This window comes from Ailuropoda melanoleuca, chromosome 10 (assembly GCF_002007445.2).
Source record: "Ailuropoda melanoleuca isolate Jingjing chromosome 10, ASM200744v2, whole genome shotgun sequence".
Classification (NCBI taxonomy): domain Eukaryota; kingdom Metazoa; phylum Chordata; class Mammalia; order Carnivora; family Ursidae; genus Ailuropoda; species Ailuropoda melanoleuca.
Window position 1 is genome coordinate 29,513,643 of NC_048227.1, and position 15,449 is coordinate 29,529,091.

Below are 15,449 nucleotides of genomic sequence, written 5' to 3' on the forward strand. Positions count from 1 at the left end.
CTGGCCCCAACCTCTCTAGCTTTATTTATTGACTTTATTTGACACATGTCCACTTTCCCATGCTTCTCTTTCCCCTCTGAAGTCCCCTGTCCTCTCTTCCCCTGGAGAAATCGCTTTTGGTCTCTGCTTAAAGGCAGAGAGCTTCCTCGAAGGAGTCTCCCCTTCTCCCCGCAGCAGAATGACTTGCTGCCTCTGCTTCCCACGGGTTCTTGGAGACGAGGCAGAATGTGGGGGGAAGAGGCGGCAGGCCTGTCTGAGCCCCTGGCCCCGTGGCACACCGCCCTGGGAGCTCATTTCCCCATTTCTCCTGAGGCAGGTTTGAATGGATCTTCTAAGGCAGCATTAGCCCTGCCCCTTTAGAAAAACAGAACGACACAAAGGGCTGCACTGTGTCCTTCTCCAGCTGCCCCGGGGCCACTGTGCACAGGGCTGGAGACAGGAACACACCCTGGGTACAGGCCACGTAATTCTAGGCGGTCATCAGCTCCGGGGGGGGGGGCAGAAGCGGGAGTTGGGGGGCACCCTTCCTCTGCCCTCACAAAAGGAAATATGTGCCTGGCTCCTCTGATAGTCCTTTTTCAAAATGGGAGCTGGCTTGTGTGTGCCTGTGTGTGTGTTTACTTTTTAAAAGCTGTAACATACAAATAGAAAAATGCACACATCTTAATTGTAGCGCCTGGATTTTCACGTAGTGTGCACACTATGTGATCAACCCCAGATGAAGAAAAAGGACAGGAGCAGCCCCTTAGAAGATCCTGCACCCCCCCCCCCCCCCCCCCCNAATTCCGCCTGCTTGTGATCTGGGTGTAAATGGCATCACACCACGTGTGCGTTTCTGCCCCCTGGCTTCCTTCACCAGGCACTCTGTTTGCCATAGCTTGTGGTTGAGTTTGAGTGCCTTTGTCTTTTCCGGCATCTGAAATGCTTTTAGTAAAAACCACAGTGGTTAAAAAGAAGACAGTACTCCATGTGAAAGGCCGCTGTTGCTGGTAGTTTTGAAGGGTGAAGAAGAGAAACTTCTGCTCTAAGTGGGGTGATGTGTGCCCGGGGATTTTCTAGGTTTTGATGATTTGGGGTTGTAACTATTTACCTTTTAGCTTTATTTAGGGAATCCCGTGTTAGGGTGATAATTCTTGGGTCTGGGAGGGACATTAACTCCCTTTGTGGCTTTTGGACAAGGCTGGACACAAGCCACGTCTTTATGTTTTCTGTTTGTCCGGTAGAAATTAGAAGATTTGGGGGAAAAGTGGGAGGGGGGGTGTCACTCGCATTTCTGATCCGGTGTCTTCTGGTTTTGCTTTAGGTAAAATGTCTGTTCCAGGATCCTACCAGGCAGCTGCTGGGCCTTCCTCGATGCCAACCGCGCCCCCATCCTACGAAGAGACGGTGGCCGTCAACAGTTACTTCCCTATGCCTCCTGCCCCCGCGCCGGGGCCGACCACGGGGCTGGTGACGGGCCCGGATGGCAAGGGCATGAATCCTCCCGCCTACTACACGCAGCCAGTGCCCGTCCCCAACGCCAATGCAAGTATGTGCTGCCTCCCGCACCCCCCTTACCTCTCCTTGCTCTCCTTGGCCCTCCACCCTGGGCTTGGGGACTCGGCGAGAATCAGGGGAGCTACGGAAGCGACTTTCTCGGCCTAAGGGTCTAAGCCAGTCAGTCCGGCTTGACCCCTCGTCCTGGAATGTTTCCCATCTAGTCTTCTGGGATCCACATCTGGGGGGCTTGCGTCTTTTCCCTAACAAAGCTCAGTTTGTAAACTCTCCCAGTTCGGCCACAAAGCAATCCTTTGGTGCTAACCACAGAGGCCCACCAGCAATCCCAGAGAAATTGGGGAACGGGAGTTTGCTTTTAAGGACCCCGCCCCCTTCCTGCTGAGGACAGGACTGGAGAGGGAGAGGGAGCAGAAACAGCCAGGAGTTAGAAACCGGTAAGCTGATGCTGTCCCAGCCCGCCAGCCTGCCCGAGCCTGCGTACCTTCCCTGCCTTCCAGCAACTTCTTCGTGGCCTTGCCCCCTGGGACTTCCTGCCGCCCAGGTGTGCCCAGGTGTGTAGTTGATTCAGTATCACAAACAGCTGCAGGGAGTAGACTCGTCAGCTCAGAGAGTAGGCCTGTGAGTCAGACTGCCTGGGTTCACCTAACCGCCTGGTGCCTCAGTTTCCCCACGTGTACGATAGGGCTCATCAAGTGCCTCCATCAGTGGGTTGTTCAGATGAAATAAAGTTCTATGAGTAATTCTTTTGATAAAAGTGAGCTATTGTCATCATGCTCGAGTAACTTTGACCCCTTCAGATAGAAGAGAACACGGTGACTTCAGGCTGATAATGCTCTGATCAGTAATTTATTGCACCAGAAAAAAAAAGACTTTAATACAGTTTACATGTAAGTGGTAAAGTATGCTTAAATACTGCTTTTCTGGAAGGAGAGTCTTTCTAGGTCTTTCTAGGAGTATTAAGTTCTGTTGGCTTGGACAACAATGAATTTCCCCTAAGTCATAGATTATAGAAATGGCATTCCAGCACCGCAGAAAGGAACGAAGGAAGTCACTCTGACAGAAATACGAGCTCAAACAACTTTGCCGAAACCCAAAAACATTCTGAATGCTAAGGACTTCCATGATTTATGTAACTCTGGGCTCTTATCTGGTGACCGTGAATGCCTGTACATGTTTTTCACCTTGTTTTCTCTTTTTAGCACGATTTTATATATTCATTTCGTGTGTCAGCTCGATTCCCGGACTCCTTGCAAAGCCTGGGCCAGCGTCCCCCGGCTCGGTAAACGCCAGCCTTATCGCTGGGCCTTGGACTTAGGAGCCCCGTGTGAAATGCGGGAACAGTGTAATCGAGGGTTCGCCGTGTCCTGGAGCGCGAGCTGCTTTTACTGTCCTTATCTCATGGAATCCTGTTCCGTAGAGTTCACCCTTTCAAGGTGTCTGATTCAGTGGGGTCAGTATAGTCGCAGAGTTGTGCAAGCATCAGCACTCATTCCAGACCATTTCCACCGCCCCAGAAAGAAACCCCATCCCCCCCTGCCCTCAGCAACCGCTAATCTATGGATGAAGAAAATTGAGGCTAAAACCCGGTCGTATCGGCGTTTCTGGAATTACCATCTGCAGACCACCTTTGTCGAACCACACAGGGAGCTGAAAAAGCCTTCTGGGGACCCTGCCCCGGACCTGCCAACTCGGCCTGTCCCAGCGTGGGCGGGGGGGTGGCCTGGAACCTGCATTGGCAGCCATTGGCAGTAAGCTCCCCACCCAATTCCGTGGTCAGCGAGTTCGTAAGCCTGGTCATGCTGAGCCAAATCCCCAGTCCCGGAACTTCTCCCCATCTCACGTATGGGGGTGGTCGGGGGCGTGGAGAGCCCCTCAGATGATAATGCTGGAAATCTGCCACTGTTTTGGTAAAATACATGTCCCGTAAAATTTATCACCGTAAGCGTGTCTCGATGTACAGTTGAGTGGTCTTAATAAGCACATTCATGTTGTCATGCAAGCATCACCACCATCCCTTTCTAGAACTTTAAAATCTTGTAACACAGAGGGGCGCTGGGTAGCGCAGTCGTTAAGCGTCTGCCTTCGGCTCAGGGCATGATCCCAGCGTTCCAGGACCGAGTCCCACATCGGGCTCCTCTGCTGGGAGCCTGCTTCTTCCTCTCCCACTCCCCCTGCTTGTGTTTCCTGTCTCGCTGGCTGTCTCTCTGTCACATAAATAAATAAAATCTTTAAAAAAAAAAAATCTTGTAATACAGAAACTCTGTACCCGCCAAATAGCGGCTCCCCGTTGCCGCCCTGCCCCTCTCCCAGCCCCTGGCATCCACCGTCTTGTCTCTGTCTGTGAATGGGGTGACTCCAGGTCCTCATATATGTGAGAAATTGTAGCGTGGGTCAGAATGTCCTTGTAAGGCCGAGCAAGACCCCGCTGTCTGGCTAGCCCCCATCGTGCTTATCCATTCGCTCATCTGTAGACACTTGGGTGGCTCCCCCGTTTGGCTCTCGTGAACAGTGGGTGTGCAGGCCCTCCCCGCCCAGACCTGGCCCCACCTCCTGGTTGTCTGACGGATGCTTTCCCCATTCACCGATCTCCCTGTTCCCCCAGTTGCTGTGCAGACCGTGTACGTGCAGCAACCCGTCTCCTTTTTCGACCGTCCGGTCCAGATGTGCTGTCCTTCCTGCAACAAGATGATCGTGACTCAGCTGTCCTATAATGCTGGCGCCCTCACCTGGCTCTCCTGCGGGAGCCTGTGCTTACTGGGGTAAGTCTGGGGCCCACTGGGCCCCCAGGCTCGTCTTCCATTCTTCTCTCACAGGATTTCTTCACCGCAGCAGGATTTGTCTGTGCTGGAGTGGGGCGGGGGGAGTGCACCACAGGGTGTTAAGCCAGAACCCCTGGCCTCTGCCCTCGATGCAGGTGGCACCCCTCTCCTCACAGACCCCAGTGGGGAACCAGTGCCCTGGAGCAGATCAGCACCGAAAGCTGCTGTCCCCTCTGCCTGCTCAAACCACTCCCTACGTGTAGGGCCAGCATAGCAGCTCCCTGCATCCGCGTCGGGTGATACCCTGAGGAATGCTTTTTTTTTCTTTCTTTCTTTTTTCTTTTTTTTTTTGAAGAATTTCACGACCTAAATAATGTTTGCCCGTCTGAGTGAAGCTTTGACTAGCCTGCACATTAAAGTGCTTTATAGTCCTCTCTCTGACACTTCTTATCCTTTTAGGACCCCAAGTATTTTTCCGTTGTCTACACAGGGAAAATGTGTATTTATGTTTGCACCACGGGTATTGTCTTGAAAGAGATCATAGTTTTTGTTCTGGGAGAAATTTGAGGAAACACAGTTAAATTTTCTCCCTCCAGACAGATAAAGGGAGCCTCCTTATTCCTGGCTCTGTTTTCTCCCTTGAAGGAAACAGTGTCTGTGGATTTCTTTTTTAGGAGCCCCGACCTCTCGTACAACTTGTTTATTCCTCATTGTTTGTGGCTTAGCCCGAGAAGAAACGCTATTTCTCTTACTCATTTCGAAGAGAGGCCCCAAAACCCCGGAGAGTGTAGCTTCCTTGAGGACACATGTGCAGTGGGGGTAGAAAGGAGACCAAGCAGGTTTCTTGGCACCAGGTTCCCTGTCCTGCCCACGGGACTGCAGGGATGGCCGACCTCTTCAGTCCCTGGACCGAAAATGTGAAATGAAAGTTCATCGTCCTTGGACATCTGTATTAAAACTCATTTTTATCTTGGAAACCAGGGAAAGACAGGACGAGAACTATTGAAATGTCAGCCTCTGCTGATCTAGCTCTCAAATCAAGGCAGCTTTTCTGTCCCTCCCTCCTTTTCTTCCTTACATGTGGCCTCGTGAGTTCAAATCCTACCTCTCACTGCTTTGTGACTGTGGGCAAGTGACTTCACCTCTCTGTGCTCCAGGTGCCTCCTCTGAAAACCGGAGGTAATTATGCCCCCCTTCCAGGGGGGTTGTTGAGGATGAAATAAGTGAATATGTGTGTCCAGCAGCTCGGACCTGGGTTTGTAGGCGTAAGAGCACGGTAAGGATTAGCGCTAATGCACTGTGGCCGCCCTCACTTGAACTTGGGTAAACTTGGGCAATAGGAGGAAATTTTTTTCATCAGGTCGTTTCCTCATCAGGCTGTATCCTGTTTCTGCTTTATGTAAATCAATGTCTTCCTGGAACTTGTTGATTTTCTTATTGAATTATAATTGACATGCAGTATTATATCAGTTTCAGATATACAAGATAGATATTTGGTATTTTTATACAGTATGAAATCGTCACAGTAGGTCTAGTTACCATCTGTCACCCTATCAAGTTATGACAGTATTATGGGTTATATTCCCTGTGCTGTGCATTATAAAATGGTGATTTTTAACTAAATTTGGGCAAACATTGTTCGTAAGGCTATGGGGGTGTTTTCTGATACCAGCCAGCTCTCTGACACTAGCTGGGTGTCCGGTGATTCAGTTCAGTTCTGACACTAACTCCTTGGCGTTAGTGCGGAGCCCACGGTTTAAAGACCCAGTCCCGTAGGCTGCCCCCCAGTAGAGACGCGAGTCACAAGCCTCAGGCCACCCAGACTTCAGACAACCAGCGATAAACTGAGGGTCCTGCTATCCCTTCTTCAGGTTTGCTAATTTGCTAAAACAGCTCACAGAACTCAGGAAGGCACTTTATTTGCATTACCAGTTTATTATGAAGGATACCAATGAAAAGCAGCTGGATGAAGAGGGACAGGACGAGGTGCAGAAGGGTCCCCAGTGCAGGGGCTTCTGTCCCCGTGGACCTGGGGTGTTACCACTGTCCTACCACAAGGATGCTTTTACCAATCCCAAAGCTCCCCACATACAGTTGTTCAAGAGTTTTTATGACCTGACCCCAGCCCCTCTCCCCTCCCCGAGGTTTGTGGTTGGGGCTGACAGTTCTAACCTTCCAACTGGGAACCAAGCCAACATGATTTCTAGGACTCAATCAGACAGGGACTGCCCTGGTCGCCTTATTAGCATAAAATCAGGGGTGATTGAAGGGGGCTTGTTTTGGATAACAGAAGGCACTCACTCCTGTCACTCAGGAAATTCCAAGAGTTTGGGAGCTAATTGCCAGGAACTGAGGACAAAGACCAGATCTATTCCTTATTCCACGGCAGGCTGTCTGAAACTCCTGGCTGGGTGCATGGATAATGGATTACGTAGATTAAGAGATGTTATTTGGGGAATTTTGTTTGGTTGTAAGAAGTGGCCTCTCCATATGGAAGAGTAATCAGTCTAGACACCAGGGTTAGCAAACTACAGCCCTGGGGCCAAATCCAGTCCATTTTTGTTCTAAGGGAACATACCACGCCATCTGTTTACAGATTATCTGTGGTGGTTTGCGGGCGATGGTGGCAGAGCAAGGTCCGTGTAGCCTAAAACATGTACTATCTGGCCCTTGAACAAGAAGGTCACCGACCCCAATCTAAGACTGAAAGATGCTCAGATGACCCAGGGTTTGAAAACACACCCAGGGCGGTCTGTCTGAGAGAGCCGGCTCGGCGTTGGCTGGTGTATTGTTGCCTAGAGCTACCATGACAAATAACCACGAACCTGGCAGCTCAAACCCAGAAAAATCTATTCTCTCACAGTTTCGGAAGCCAGAAGTCCGCAGTCAAGGTGCTGCGCTCCCTCTGAAGACTTGAAGGGCAGACAATCCTCCCTTGCCCCTTCCAGCTTCTGGGTGGTCCTTGGCTGGTGGCTGCAAGACTTCAGTCTCTGCCTGCATCTTCACTGGGCCTATGTCCCTCCCTGTCTTTCTGGGTGTCCCCTCCTCTCCTTGTGAGGACATCAGTCATGAGTTGAGGGAGCCCACCCGGATCTTGCAGAGTGATCCCATCTTGAGATCATTCATGACACCTGCAAAGACCCTGGTTCCAAGTACAATCCGAGCCAGAGTTTCCGCGGTGTTCGGACGGCCGGCCACCGTCCAAACCTGTGCCAGAGGGTGACGTGCTCCATGTCTGGCTGTTCTGCCCTCCAGGTGCATCGCGGGCTGCTGCTTCATCCCTTTCTGTGTGGACGCCCTGCAGGACGTGGACCACTACTGCCCCAACTGCAAAGCTCTCCTGGGCACCTACAAGCGCTTGTAGGACTCGGCCAGACGTGCGTGGAGCCGCGTGGAGCCGCGTGCTGCCGGAAGCGCGCTCCGACTCTCACCCCGGTCTGCCCCTGGTGTGTGTGTTGGGGGGGTCCCACCTCGGTAGCCTCATCTCTCCAGGGGCTTCACCTTTGTGTCTTCTTTTGGGGGAAAAACATCGCAAAAGTAACACACCTCCTCCAAAACCCCAGAGATTGCTGCTTGGAGTCATGCACAGGACATGCAAAGACGTTCACCTTGAGTGCTGGTTCCCGCCTACCGTGACGCCAAGTCACCCCACCTAACTGTGACTGTTGCCCCCCTGTGAATATCCTCTGGTGATCGGCCATTGGCCAGCTTCACTCCTTGCCTCCGTGGGCCTTTCTGGAGGCGGTCTCAAGCTGAGAAGCCACGGGTTGCCTTATTTTTCAAGACTGTTCTGGCCCGAATACGGCCGACCCCACCTTTAGTGCCTCCCGTTCACCTGTTCCCACTTCTGATGACAAAAATCTTTGCCTTACCAGCGAAGGGCTTGGCTCTCAGAGTCTGTCACTGTGGGGTTTTCATTAGCACACAAATTCACTTTAATTTCTTCATTCCTTTTTAAGTGCCAGGAACAGCTATTCCCACCTGCCAGATTCCCACCCACGAGGTCCTAAATGCGTGCTAGAGATGCACGGCTGGATCTTACCTCGAATCTGCCTTCTCTCGCTTCTCAGCACCAGATCCTCAGGCCCTTCTGGGGAAGGGCTTTTTCTTCTAGAGGAATTGTTTGTCTTAACCGTTTTTATGACTTCTTTTGGTCTTAAACACCTTTGAACGTAATTGAAAGGGATTTATTGAACCATTTTTCGTAACCATACGATTACCGCCACTTTCCTATTGGTCAATGCATTCTTTTTTGGGGGGGGGCCTTAACAGAAAAAGCAATGGATAATTTTATCCACTGCCTCTACTTGGGTTTAATGCGGTTCTTAAAAACCTTTATAATGGGACTCTTCAAGGCGGACCCCTTCGGGGATCCCAGTGGTGTGTTTAGAGAGAGGAACGCACAGTGAGCACATCTGGGTACCATGGTGCTGGAGAGCCTGGGACCTGACTGTTTTCAGAGGAATCTAAATTCTGATTTTATTTTTCAGAAATACAATTTGTTGTAGGACATCAGAAGACATGATTTCTAGGACTCAATCAGCAAGCCAGAGTTCTCGGTTAGCTGCTGCGTCATCTTTGAAGGCAAGAGAAAGCTGGGCTTGACTTTCGAGAGTCCCCGTTTTGATAATAAATAGGTACAGGGAATGCGCGTGAATAATATTACGTAGAAATCAAGCCTAGACCTGGAACGAAAATCTGTGTATTGTCCGAAAATTATAGTTGTAACCAGTGATCCAGCTTATTCGTTCGATGTTTTCAAAGTTCCAGTAATTATTTTTGCAATGAATACGGATCCTACATAGTACTTTGGTGTTATCTGCTTTTAAAAAAATAAAGTCTTTGGTTCACTTGGTGAACTATTTATCAATTCCTACGGTGTGAAGAAAGGCCTTGTGTTGTGTTTCCAGCTACTGATACAAAGAACCTTTATTTGTTCATAATGGTAGAAAACCCTTCATGATAAGAACGTCAGCCTCGCTGACTGTCCCTACGTGTCAAGATGACCGATGTTGAGTTGGGTGGGTTGCTGGCGAGTCCGATTTGGACGTTAGGCTGTTGGAACTCACTAGGCATTTTCTGTGGCAGCAAGCCATAGCTTTCAAGTTTTAATAAAATGCCCAGAAGAAAGCGGTCCTCATTCATTCTCCAAACAAAACATGCTTTGTTAATTGATCAGGCCAGTTGCGAGTTGCGAGAAGGGGGCCATTGTTAACTTGCGGGGATATGAATGTCATCCACCCTTTTCCTACCTGGTGACAAAGCTGCATTTCGGAAGGCACAGGACAATGATGTCGTCTTGCTGTGGCTAACGTTGTCCTTTAAACTCTAACTTCAACAGCCCCGGAAAATTGCCGCTCGCCCGATCTTGATCGTGTGTTCTTTCATTTGACAAAACGAGGGCTCTGCGTATTTAGCGGTTTTGCTCAGATGGGGGTCTATAAAATGGTCTCAAGCGGTTATTAATTACATATCAGAGCCTACAAAACAAGAGCCCTGTTGCAAGGACCATAGAACATATTCCGTGGAACTACAAATAAGGTCAGACGCCTGGACTAGGAGGCCTGCATCCGTCATTCCCTTGTATTGTTCGAAGTGCGGACGTACTCATCCATGGTTCCAAATTAAAAGGCTCTCTGGTTTGGCCTGTATGCATCGGGGACATCGGAGTTAAGTTTGTTAACACAGAATCACAGCCAATTGATGGAAGAGCTTTAAATCGGCTTCAACCTCAACATAGAATTCTCCCAATTTCAAGCCCCCGATGGCTGGCTGTCTTACCTACTGTTAGTCCGTCTGGGAGAGGTGGGCTTCTACTGAAGTGTGGGGTTTGTGCCCTGTTAACCAAAAGTATTCAGTTATAGCTTCTATTTCAGCCAACTAGGAGCACATGACTGGCTCCTGGCTGGCCACAGTGCTACCCACGAAAATGTTTTCTCTGGGACAACTGGCTTCCCAGTTGCTACTGAGAGCCGCTTCTGTTGGGCGCCGAGCTATTCATAAATGTGGCTTCATACGCTCACACAGCTTGGCCTCGGTTTTCTCCCCAGCGACCGCCTCTCGTGTTCAGGATGTTAAAATCCTTCGCTGACTTTCTGGGCTCAAAGATCTCTATTAGGAGTAAATGTAGACGTTGGAATTTTACTTCCAAAATTCCGATTTGCATTTTGGATCCTATTAAAGTTATCTCCTGCATGTATGACTCAAATGTTTACAATGAGCCGTCTGTGTTTCGTAGGCACGCGAGAGAATTGTAAGTAGATCCAGCAAGGCGATGAAAGAGAGAAACCAGGAGTTTGGTGTTTTTTTCCCCCAGTCTAAGAATTTTAAAGAAACAAGATTCTGAAGCTCAGCTTGAAACACGAGCGCACGCGCACCCCCCCCACACACACAGAACACCCCAGTTCACAGCCAAGTATACCGGCCAGCGCATTTAACCGTTCTGTGACTAATCTCCACAGTATTAGGAAGATGTTCACACATATAAGTATCTTTATTTCCCTTTTCAATAAGCCTTTTGAGATCAGTTTAGGTTCATAGCAGAGCCAAGCAGAAAGTACAGAGATTTCCCAGGCACCCCCTGTTCCCCACACATGCATGACCTTGCACGGACCCATCAACACCCGAAGTCCCCCATTTCTATCAGGGTTCATTCGCTCCTGGTGGCGCACCTTCTACGGGTTTGGACGAATGTGCGATGACGCGTGTCTGCCATCAAAGTACCCTACAGACTAGTTTCACTGCCCTGAGAATGCTCTGCGCTGTCTGTTCATCCCACCCTCTCCCTTAACTCCCAGCAACCACGAATCCTTTTTCTCTCTCCACAGTTTTGCCTTTTCCAGAACGTTTTAGAGCTGGAATCATCCAGGATGGAGCTGTTTCAGATTGGCACCCTTCTGCTTGGCGTTATGCAGTGGGGCTTCCTCCCTGTCTTCTCGTGGCTTGAGAGCTCCTTTGTTTTGGGTGCTGAATAGTATTGCGTGGTGTGGATGTGCCACCCATTCGAGGGGGTCCGAAGCTGTCCGTGCTGCTGCGTCTCCTCAGTGGTCATGCGCCGTGTCCCAGATAGCCTCAACTTTGCGGCGCGTGCCCCGCGACACGTCATCACAGAGCACAGTGTTGTTTGTGAACCTGTGTGTGTGGAGTCGTGCATGGGTGTGGGCAGGGGCGTCACAGTGCAAAGTGAGTGCTGAGGACGATGTCTGGGAGCCTCCAGTCTGCCCCCTGTGGTCTCCGTGTTATCGATTGACTCCTGCTGTACCTGGGGCCTCGTACAGCGGGGGTACCAAACACAGCCCTGCCTGGGAAGAGTGAGCAGTGGGCCCAGCACGGCCCTGCCAACGTGTCTGGGGGCTTCTGTTTTTTAAGCTAAAATTCACCTGCCATTAAAGTGTGGAATGCCGTGTGGTTGAGAACGTTCACGGAGCTGTGCAACCCTCCCCTCTACCAAATTCTGCACATTTTCATCGCCCCCCCCACATGAAATTGCACACCCATGAAGTCACACCCCTTTGCCTCCTCTCCAGGCACCTGGTAGCGTCCCATGTGCCCTGTGTTTCTCTGGATTTACCTATTTTGCATATTTTGCATATTTCATGTAAAGCCATCTGATCTGTGCCCTTTGGAGTCTGGCTTCTTCCTCTCAGCACCCTGTTTTTGAGCTGCATCCATGTCATAGCCGGTCTCAGTGCTTCCACCTGGTGTGGATACATTACCCCACATTTGGTCTGGGCCGTTAGGAACAACGGAAGCTGCCGCTCACGTTGGTTTGCGGGTTTTTGCGGGTTTTCGATTTTCCTGAGTGTTTACCTGCCGGGGGAGTTGCTGAGCCCTACGGTAATTCAGTTTAACTTTTTGAGGAACCTCCCCATTGCTTCTTAAACAAATGTTTCCTATTGCAAAACCACATCTAGCAAGGGATCCCCGTTTTGAACCGAGCGGGCGTGGAGAACTTGGTCATCTTCCGCGGCAAGAGCCATTGGGAGCAGCTCGGGGGCCATAGAGCTGGATTCCGAGCAACCTGCAGCCTAGGCTGGCCCGCCTCGATTCCTGGGCTCATCTGACCCCCTTCGATCCTTGTGGGGCTTTCACTGAGCCTGAAAAATAAGGAGGGGTGGGCGCTGCATCTCAGCCCTCTGTGGGGACCCTCTTTTGAGAAGGAGCTACAGTCTCCCAAATAGAGTAATCAGATGCAAACTTATTTACCAGTATGCTCCGCTTGGGGGACAGCACTGAGGGGACGCTGCCCCCTCCTCTGTGGCCTTGACAGGAGAAGGGGAGAGAGACAGCAAATAAACCTAGCATTACAAACTGTTACAAGCCGGGAGAGAGAAGGGCAGGTGATTGCCTGTGTGGGGAGGGGCACTTCATCCTCTGGATGCTCTAGTCATTCTAAATGTTTCCTCCGTGTTAGGAGGCAGCCCTTGGGCTTCTCCGCCGGAAGAGTCTGAACGTTTATTTGCTGTTCTGTGCCTTTTTGTGACTTAATTTGCTGTTTCTCCCTCTTTGGGTGGAGTCACCGGATTCCTCCCATTTTCTTTGCAGGAGCGGCTGTCCTTGAAACATAATCCTTTCCTCTAGCTCCTGCCTCCTGATTTCCTGTCGATAAGCCGGAAGCACGCGGCTGGCTTCCAGTGAGCGGGTGGGTTCTGGTGGGGTGTGGCTGGGCCCACCTGCCTCTGGTCGGTGGAAATGGGACATCTGCCCGCAGGGCTGTGACATTCTCCTGGGTGTCCGCCCCTGAGGGTGGGGACCCCCTCCGGAAGCCAGGTCACCTGAGCAGACTTGGCCATCCCCAGTAAAGACGTTGTGGGAAACATGTGACGACCACTTTCAACATCCAGGGGGGATATTTCTGCTGCTTTGTTCCCACGGTGTCCCAGGCTGAGAGAGGAGGGAAGGGCATATATGGTAAGAAAACACACAGCATCTTAGGATAGTTCTGGAAACTCTATTTTACGTTTCTAGTTCCTGTTTGAAATGAAAGTGGTAGAAAAACCCTCATTGTGAGGCTGGTGGGGAGGTTGTGGGCTGGGGTCTCGCCTTTCTGCACGTTCTCAAAACTGAGCTGTTAGCACAGCAGTGAGCTACTGTGTGTGTGTGTGTGTGTGTGTGTGTGTGTGTGTGTGATCATGGCATGTTTGTCATTTGGCATCTGGACCGTGTAATTACAGGATTCTTACCCCATGTCATCGAGAGCCTTTCTTTCTTTGTGGTTGTACTGGTTAACTTTCCCTGCTTTATTATTTTTATAATTAATTATTTTTTAATTATTTATTAGAGCACACAAGCAGGGGGAGTGGTGCACAGAGGGAGAAGGAGAAGCAGGCTTCCCACTGAGCAGGGAGACCAATGCAGGGCTTGATCCCAGGACCCCAGGATCATGACCTGAGCCAAAGGCAGACGCTTAACTGACTGAGCCACCCAGGCGCCCTGCTCCTGGGGTTTTAACTAAGAATGTTATCATTTTAGGATCGCTTTTCCTGTTATAAGGTTATCTTGTGTACTAACACTTCTTTGCAAATTGTCTTCACCGATCCTGGATCCTGCCGAGAGTGCTTCCTGGTGGAAGGACAAACTTCATCCCAGTTTTACAGATAGAGTAATGGAGACACGGACTGAGCGATTTATCCGGGACCACTGAACAATCCGCAACAGAGTGGCGACTTCTGGTCCTGAAATTCACCTCGTGCTTGCTAAACTACAAATTCCTGGGCCTCTTGCCTGGAGACTCATATTCAGACGACGTGGGAGGGGCTCAGAGTATGCATTTTCTAAAAAACTACAGGTGGTTTGTGGGGTGCCTGGTGGCTCAGTCGGTAGAGCGTGTCCAACTCTGATTTCAGCTCCAGTCGTGATCTCAGGGTCATGGGATCAGGCAGGCTCTGTACTCAGTAGGGAGTGTGTTTCTCCCACTCCCTCTCCCTCTGCTCCTACCCCTGCTCACACACTCTCTCAAATAAATAAATAAATAAATAAACAAACAAAATCTTTAAAAAAGAGGGGCTATCTAAATGGAGTCATAACAATTAACAATGATAATAAGAGTATAATATGTAATTAAGTAATATTGGTAAAGCAAAGGGTAGAATTGAGGGCAGGACCTCCATACTACCATCTTTGGAACCAGGACAGTGCAGAGGAAGGGGGCAGTACAGGCTTGCTGACCTTCAGAAGGAAAAAGAAGTGAAAGCAGCAGTTCCATCAAGAATTGTGCCTGAGTCGCCTACAGCCTGCAGTGTGGTTGGGGCAAGTCATTTAAACTTCCCTGGGCCAAGTTCCTCTCCTCTCGAAAAATAGGCAGGTTGATCCTTCCAGCTCTAAAAGTCTGTGCTGGGGAATAGGCGGGTCCAGGGGAAGGCTATGGAACATTCCAGAACATGCCAGAGCATGCTGGAATATGGCAGGGGTCGGCTCCCCGGGCCTATCAGGGGCAAGCTAGGAAACTTCTCAAAACACATGCTCGGCACCAAGCAGTCAGTGTCAATCAGGACCAGGCAGCGTTCAGCTTTGATGAGCAGGATAAGAAGAGCCAAGCAGGTGAGACTCAAGACCTGACCGCCCGTGTCCCCTTTCCAGCATCTGCTGCCAGGTGTGAGTGTCGGCATCAGCACACCAGGCTCACCGTGGGGATGGAGCCAGTGGCCACCTCTGCGGGTCACTTGAAAGCCCTCACGTTCCTTTACAGGTGAGCCTCGGGGCCGCCTTCCTCCCCAGCCTGCAAAGCCGTCGTGAGAGCGTCTCTTCCGCATTCACGGGCCTCAGGCAGGTGTTTCTTCCCTGCGTCCTGATGAACGGGGCCCATTCCCTGGAAGCAGAAACGGATACACGCTTGGACGTGGGCTATGGTCGTCACAGGAGCTCATTGATTACCTGGCGGTTCCCAGCAGCGGGTGTTCTCAGGTTTGGAGGAGGTGGGGTTGCAAGCAGGTGTGGATGATCTAACAGAGACCCAGGCGCAGTGGTTGCTGGGACTTTGAGCAGGAAAAGTGGGGGAGAAGGGGCTGGGAGACGCAGGCTTCCGGACACGGAAGAAGCACTCAAACTCCACTGTGGGGTCTCTTCTGTTGACATCCCCTGACAAAAGGTGTCAAGGTAAGAGCTTTCTTGGCGGGGGGCAGGGTGGGGGGAAGGGGCAATAGCTTTATTTTATGGAGATAGAATCCTCCCATTTAAAGTGTACAACCAATGGGG

At 50.6% G+C, this 15,449-nt stretch overlaps 1 protein-coding gene across 1 annotated transcript; it reads left to right on the forward strand.

Moving 5' to 3' along the window:
- Positions 1-1,303: 1,303 nt before the first annotated feature.
- On the forward strand, positions 1,304-9,129 carry LITAF (lipopolysaccharide induced TNF factor). The gene is made up of 3 exons (XM_034670364.1): positions 1,304-1,528; positions 4,100-4,256; positions 7,512-9,129. Exons 1-3 carry the CDS (start codon positions 1,309-1,311, stop codon positions 7,618-7,620), a joined length of 486 nt encoding a protein of 161 aa, XP_034526255.1. The 5' UTR covers positions 1,304-1,308; the 3' UTR covers positions 7,621-9,129.
- The last annotated feature ends 6,320 nt before the right edge of the window (positions 9,130-15,449 follow it).

Coding starts and splice junctions, on each gene's coding strand:
- LITAF (XM_034670364.1), top strand. CDS start 1,309: ATGTCTGTTCCAGGATCCTACCAGGCAGCTGCTGGGCCTTCCTCGATG. Junction 1,529..4,099: donor CGTCCCCAACGCCAATGCAA/GTATGTGCTGCC, acceptor CTGTTCCCCCAG/TTGCTGTGCAGACCGTGTAC. Junction 4,257..7,511: donor GGGAGCCTGTGCTTACTGGG/GTAAGTCTGGGG, acceptor TCTGCCCTCCAG/GTGCATCGCGGGCTGCTGCT.